Raw genomic sequence first — 7,363 nt, forward strand, 5'->3', positions numbered from 1 at the left:
TAACTGTAATCCTCGTAATCAAGCAATTCGAAACATGTTAAATCCTAAACTTAGAAACAATTTTTATCAATGAATTTGCGATTGCAATCCCTCAAAATTATGACTTGTGCTGTGCCAGCCCTTTCACTTAATGGGGTAAGGGTTCGAAACATAGCCAAATACTCAACGAGACTCATATTAGTCCAACTTTTATAAGCTGGTATGATCATAGTTGGAATAGCATCACGACATTATACATGACTAGATATCATTACACGACTTTCTCAGAGAAATAAGGTTGTAATGCAAATATAAAATCAGATTTACAAAAGAAAAACTCAAACTCGTTACTTTCCAAACGATTATTACAATGAAAAGCTAAGGTCTCAAAAGCTTTAACACAGCAACATAACTCACCAACAAAACCTAGATCCATCAACTAGTTCACAACTAACAAAATGTCTTGGTGAAAATAACCAATAAAAGAAAACCTTAACCTACTCGACATTGACATTAATCACATCATTCCTCTCCTCTTCCTTCATTTTAGGCACAACAACCTTAAGCACACCGTTTTTCATCTCAGCTTTAATCTGATCAATCTTGTAAAGCTTCTCAGGCAAATCAATTCTACTAGAGAATCGACGCGCATTTTCTTCATCTTCCTCACTTTCTTTACCACCTTCACCTTTAATGGTAAGGGTATTTTGTTCAACAGAGATCTTCACATCTTCCTTACCAAGTCCAGGCATATCCAAACGAAGAAGCAGAGAATCCTCTGTCTCTTTCGCATCCCAGCCGCGTCGAGCTCCACCAGCTCCAATTCCACGTGAAGCAGAAAGGAATGGATTGTCCATTAACTGATCCACCATGTTAAGCACCTGACTCAGACTCCTAGTTGGAGAAAACGGATCAAACACATCTAAAAACAAAAGAGTTTAGTATTTAGTCAGTATTAGTTAATCAAATCAATTAAATAAAATAGTGAAATTGTTGATTGAGTGAAAGAGCGATAACAACTACCTGAGAGGAAATCGTCGCGGCGAGTGCGAGGGAAAGAGCGATCGGCACCGCGACGATCGGCAACGTTGGACTCATCGGAGCGCTCGTCGTACTGGCGCATGGCGTTGGTGTTGAATGAACGGGAAGCGGAAGAGGCAACAGGACGGAGAGACCTGGAGAGGAGGCCGGAGGAGAAAATTCGCTTGACTGCAACAGAAGAAGCCATTGGGAGATTGGAAGGAAGTGATTGATTGACGAACGATTGTTTGAGAGTAGAGAGTGAAGTGAATAGTGAAAATTTGTATGTGTGGAGAATCGAAGGGGAGAGGAGTGATATTTGAAGGGAGGGAATCGGAGAGGCTAGAAGGTACTGGAGAAATGACTGGAAGGTTCCAGAGCTCAAATATTCGGTTGTGACTTGTGAGAGGTTCTCGAAAGATCTACAGACTTGGGAAGCAAGTCAATTTCTTTTTTCTTTTTCTTTTTTTTAGACTGGATTGGATAGAAGTTTTTTTTTTCTTTTTTTTTTTTTACTAATGGATTGGATAGCAAGAGTTAATAAATGGCTGCTCACGTGGCCATGTTTTGCCAATGCCTAATGTGATCTTCCTCCCAAAAATATTGAGCTTATGGCTCTGTTCAGTAAAATTAGCTGATAGCTGATAAGCTAGCTGATAGCTTTTAGCTAATAAGCTAGTTGAAGTGTTTGGTAAAATTAGCTGATAGCTTTTGCTTTGAATAATAAGGGTAAATATGGAAGAAAAAATGAGAAGCTAAAAGCTATAAGCTCAAAAGCTACTTGAAGGCTCTGTTTGGTAAGCCCACCAAATGAGCTTATAGCTTATAGCTTATAAGCTCGTTTGACAAAAAAAGCTCTGTTTGGTAACGATCTTTTACCACGAGCTTATAGCTTATTTCACGAATTTCCACGAGCTTATAAGCTATTTTTCAGAAGCTACTTCAAGTAGCGTTTGAGCTTATAGCTTATAGCTTATTGTATTTTATTCCACTTTTGCCCTTGCTATTTTATCTAAAATCCCTTTTTACCCTTTATAATTTATTACAATCTGAAATATTTTTACGTTAATGCTGAAACAATTTTCAATCCCATTTTTTTGTCACATGATTTTTTTTTCATTTAGCAATATAAGTAACTTTTTTTACGACACTTTGCAATGAATGAGTTTTACGTAATATGAATCGTAATATGAATTAAACTTCTTAAACAAAAAACAGTACATGATGTGATCATGAGTTCCTTAAGCATGTGGAAGGAAACCTATAAAAAAAATGCATGAAAAATGAATATTTTATTCATTTTAATTCCAAGTCAGCATGTTATTTTTTCAAATATAATAATTTGGTTGTTAATCAAGTGGCTTATTACTACTACTATGATTTTATGTGATGATGAAGCGCTGCACATCATTTGGAAAAATTATTTGGCACTTCATATATTTAGGACCACACATGCATTACAAATTTTAATCATAATCATTAGAAGTGTAATTCTCATTCACTACTGAAAAGCCAATTTTCATCAGTTGAGAATAATTCTATGGAAGTAACGGTTTTAGAATTAAAAGGTGGCAGCTTAATAGTAATTACATTTAAAGGTGGCAGCTTGTAGCGGTTTTGGAATTTGTTTGGAGCAGCTTCTATCAATTGGAAATGAAGATAACAACAAGCAAGTCACGTGAATTATTTGATGGCTATACTTTTGTAAGGCTGATTATATGCCATATAGATTAGGATTTAATTTATAAGTTTTATTTGAATTAATTAGGGACTGTTGAGTTTATTAGAGCCAAAACTCTATAAATTGTAACTTTTTCTATGAAATAAGATATGTAGAATTTTGATAAAAATTACACTATGTGTGTTTTGAGTGAGAGTTTTCTCCTCTTTGAGTTCTTGGATTAGAACTTGTCTATCGAATCTTATCAATGGCTTCCTTACCGTTGTGGTGATTCTTCATAGCTTAGCATTCCTTCTTGGATTGGAAGTGAGTGTGACGCGTTCTTTTACCATTCCTTTCCCCAATTCCATTTTTTTATTTTACTTTTATTCCTATACAATTTCCGTCCTTCATCATTTGGTATTCAGAGCACAGTTTCGTTTTGGGACAAATTTTTGTTTCAAATTTGAAATTCTTTTCATTTCTGATTGTTGCCATTACCATTCCTTCATTTCATTTTCTCTTTGGAGTAGAAAAAAAAACTAGAAAAAAAAAATGTCTCAAGAAATTGCAAGTGGAGAATGCTTCAAGGTGAGAAGAATCTTGGGAAGCCAAGTCAGGGAGGATGATACAACTCAAAGAGAAAATATCTTCCAAACAAGATGTCTAGTACAAGGAAAGGTATGTGCTTTAATTATTGACGGTGGGAGTTGTAGTAATTTTGCTAGCACACGTTTAGTTACTAAACTTCACTTGGAGACTAAATCACATCCCAAACCTTACAAACTTCAATGGCTTAGTGAAAGTGTGGATATGCTTGTTGATAAACAAGTAGAGGTTTGTTTTAAAATTGGTAAGTATGAAGATGTTGTTTTGTGTGATGTAGTACCAATGGAGGCTAGTCACTTGTTGTTAGGGAGACCTTGGCAATTTGATAGAAAGACTAGTCATGATGGATTTTTAAATAAATATTCATTTCTTTATCATGGAAAAAAGATTATTCTTGCACCATTGAGTCCTAGTGAGGTGAGAGAAGATCAAAAGAAATTGAGAGAAAAATATGATCAAGAAAGAAAAGAATTAGAAAAGAAGAAAGAAATAGAAAGAAAACAAAGTGAGAAGAAAGAAGTAGAGGAGAATGAAAATTGTGAGGGAACAAAAGAGAAAAAGGAAAAGAAAAATGAAAGTGGGAAGGAAAAGGAAGAGAAAAAGGATAGTCAAAATGGATTTATTGTTGAGAAAAATGAAGGTTTTATGAATAAGGAAAATGAAGGAGGTAACCATAAAAAACCAAGTGGAGAAAAAAAAGGAAAAACATTTTTACATGATTCACTCTCGTTGTATGCAGGTTTGGATTTGAGGGAAAATCCTTTTGAAGAGAGGGTGAATGATGTGATCATGAGTTCCTTAAGCATGTGGAAGGAAACCTATAAAAAAAAATGCATGAAAAATGAATATTTTATTCATTTTAATTCCAAGTCAGCATGTTATTTTTTCAAATATAATAATTTGGTTGTTAATCAAGTGGCTTATTACTACTACTATGATTTTATGTGATGATGAAGCGCTGCACATCATTTGGAAAAATTATTTGGCACTTCATATATTTAGGACCACACATGCATTACAAATTTTAATCATAATCATTAGAAGTGTAATTCTCATTCACTACTGAAAAGCCAATTTTCATCAGTTGAGAATAATTCTATGGAAGTAACGGTTTTAGAATTAAAAGGTGGCAGCTTAATAGTAATTACATTTAAAGGTGGCAGCTTGTAGCGGTTTTGGAATTTGTTTGGAGCAGCTTCTATCAATTGGAAATGAAGATAACAACAAGCAAGTCACGTGAATTATTTGATGGCTATACTTTTGTAAGGCTGATTATATGCCATATAGATTAGGATTTAATTTATAAGTTTTATTTGAATTAATTAGGGACTGTTGAGTTTATTAGAGCCAAAACTCTATAAATTGTAACTTTTTCTATGAAATAAGATATGTAGAATTTTGATAAAAATTACACTATGTGTGTTTTGAGTGAGAGTTTTCTCCTCTTTGAGTTCTTGGATTAGAACTTGTCTATCGAATCTTATCAATGGCTTCCTTACCGTTGTGGTGATTCTTCATAGCTTAGCATTCCTTCTTGGATTGGAAGTGAGTGTGACGCGTTCTTTTACCATTCCTTTCCCCAATTCCATTTTTTTATTTTACTTTTATTCCTATACAATTTCCGTCCTTCATCATTTGGTATTCAGAGCACAGTTTCGTTTTGGGACAAATTTTTGTTTCAAATTTGAAATTCTTTTCATTTCTGATTGTTGCCATTACCATTCCTTCATTTCATTTTCTCTTTGGAGTAGAAAAAAAAACTAGAAAAAAAAAATGTCTCAAGAAATTGCAAGTGGAGAATGCTTCAAGGTGAGAAGAATCTTGGGAAGCCAAGTCAGGGAGGATGATACAACTCAAAGAGAAAATATCTTCCAAACAAGATGTCTAGTACAAGGAAAGGTATGTGCTTTAATTATTGACGGTGGGAGTTGTAGTAATTTTGCTAGCACACGTTTAGTTACTAAACTTCACTTGGAGACTAAATCACATCCCAAACCTTACAAACTTCAATGGCTTAGTGAAAGTGTGGATATGCTTGTTGATAAACAAGTAGAGGTTTGTTTTAAAATTGGTAAGTATGAAGATGTTGTTTTGTGTGATGTAGTACCAATGGAGGCTAGTCACTTGTTGTTAGGGAGACCTTGGCAATTTGATAGAAAGACTAGTCATGATGGATTTTTAAATAAATATTCATTTCTTTATCATGGAAAAAAGATTATTCTTGCACCATTGAGTCCTAGTGAGGTGAGAGAAGATCAAAAGAAATTGAGAGAAAAATATGATCAAGAAAGAAAAGAATTAGAAAAGAAGAAAGAAATAGAAAGAAAACAAAGTGAGAAGAAAGAAGTAGAGGAGAATGAAAATTGTGAGGGAACAAAAGAGAAAAAGGAAAAGAAAAATGAAAGTGGGAAGGAAAAGGAAGAGAAAAAGGATAGTCAAAATGGATTTATTGTTGAGAAAAATGAAGGTTTTATGAATAAGGAAAATGAAGGAGGTAACCATAAAAAACCAAGTGGAGAAAAAAAAGGAAAAACATTTTTACATGATTCACTCTCGTTGTATGCAGGTTTGGATTTGAGGGAAAATCCTTTTGAAGAGAGGGTGAATGATGTGATCATGAGTTCCTTAAGCATGTGGAAGGAAACCTATAAAAAAAAATGCATGAAAAATGAATATTTTATTCATTTTAATTCCAAGTCAGCATGTTATTTTTTCAAATATAATAATTTGGTTGTTAATCAAGTGGCTTATTACTACTACTATGATTTTATGTGATGATGAAGCGCTGCACATCATTTGGAAAAATTATTTGGCACTTCATATATTTAGGACCACACATGCATTACAAATTTTAATCATAATCATTAGAAGTGTAATTCTCATTCACTACTGAAAAGCCAATTTTCATCAGTTGAGAATAATTCTATGGAAGTAACGGTTTTAGAATTAAAAGGTGGCAGCTTAATAGTAATTACATTTAAAGGTGGCAGCTTGTAGCGGTTTTGGAATTTGTTTGGAGCAGCTTCTATCAATTGGAAATGAAGATAACAACAAGCAAGTCACGTGAATTATTTGATGGCTATACTTTTGTAAGGCTGATTATATGCCATATAGATTAGGATTTAATTTATAAGTTTTATTTGAATTAATTAGGGACTGTTGAGTTTATTAGAGCCAAAACTCTATAAATTGTAACTTTTTCTATGAAATAAGATATGTAGAATTTTGATAAAAATTACACTATGTGTGTTTTGAGTGAGAGTTTTCTCCTCTTTGAGTTCTTGGATTAGAACTTGTCTATCGAATCTTATCAATGGCTTCCTTACCGTTGTGGTGATTCTTCATAGCTTAGCATTCCTTCTTGGATTGGAAGTGAGTGTGACGCGTTCTTTTACCATTCCTTTCCCCAATTCCATATTTTTATTTTACTTTTATTCCTATACAATTTCCGTCCTTCATCAGTACACGAATATAATAATTATCCAATTGATTTTTTTTTGTTGTTGTTTTTTTTTTTTGAGGAAATTTTTTGTTGTTGTTCTTCCTCTTCACTTTTAATATTTTTGTTTTTTAACATATGGATTCGATTTTTCTTTTTGTTTTTAAAATAAAAAGAAATTAAGTATTTTGACCAAAAAATAAAATATTAATTTATTAATATATAAAATATATATATATTAAATTGATTAATTTAAATTATTAAATATCTTAAATATTAATTTATAGTAGTATAAATTTTATATGAATTAATAATGTCCTTTTATGTAATTTTACATTTATCAGCTAGTTCAACCGCTATTTTTACCAAACACTTTAATTAGCTTATCAGCTATAAGCTATCAGCTATTTTTACCAAACAGAGCCGAAGTAGCTTCTGAAAAATAGCTTATAAGCTCCTGAAATAAGCTATAAGCTCGTTGTACCAAACAGAGCTAAAGTGTTACCAAACAGAGCTTTTTTTGTCAAACGAGCTTATAAGCTAAAAGCTAAAAGCTATAAGCTCATTTTAATGGCTTACCAAACAGACCCTTCGTCGGTTTGAATTGGTTACTCTGGTTTGGATAAGTTAACATAACCACCTATAATATATTGGAT

General features: G+C 32.9%; 1 protein-coding gene across 2 annotated transcripts; it reads right to left on the bottom strand.

The window, feature by feature from the left end:
- Positions 1 to 301: 301 nt before the first annotated feature.
- Positions 302 to 1,290, bottom strand: LOC146929304 (heat shock 22 kDa protein, mitochondrial-like). Of its 2 annotated transcripts, none has more exons than XM_085701261.1 (2): positions 1,003 to 1,290; positions 302 to 901 (listed from the first exon to the last, which is right to left on the bottom strand). In XM_085701261.1, the coding sequence occupies exons 1-2, from the start codon at positions 1,205 to 1,207 to the stop codon at positions 477 to 479; spliced, it is 630 nt and encodes a 209-aa protein (XP_085557387.1). In that variant the 5' UTR covers positions 1,208 to 1,290; the 3' UTR covers positions 302 to 476. The 2 variants fall into 2 exon arrangements, with proteins under 2 accessions (XP_085557387.1, XP_085557385.1); XM_085701259.1 differs by having other exon boundaries at positions 1,000 to 1,290.
- Positions 1,291 to 7,363: the final 6,073 nt, after the last annotated feature.

Source organism: Medicago sativa, chromosome 4, assembly GCF_051527215.1.
Source record: "Medicago sativa cultivar Bolivia chromosome 4, Bolivia_mono, whole genome shotgun sequence".
NCBI classification, from domain to species: domain Eukaryota; kingdom Viridiplantae; phylum Streptophyta; class Magnoliopsida; order Fabales; family Fabaceae; genus Medicago; species Medicago sativa.

Coding starts and splice junctions, on each gene's coding strand:
- LOC146929304 (XM_085701259.1), bottom strand. CDS start 1,207: ATGGCTTCTTCTGTTGCAGTCAAGCGAATTTTCTCCTCCGGCCTCCTC. Junction 902..999: donor CGACGATTTCCTCTCAGGTA/GTTGTTATCGCT, acceptor TTTTGTTTTTAG/ATGTGTTTGATCCGTTTTCT.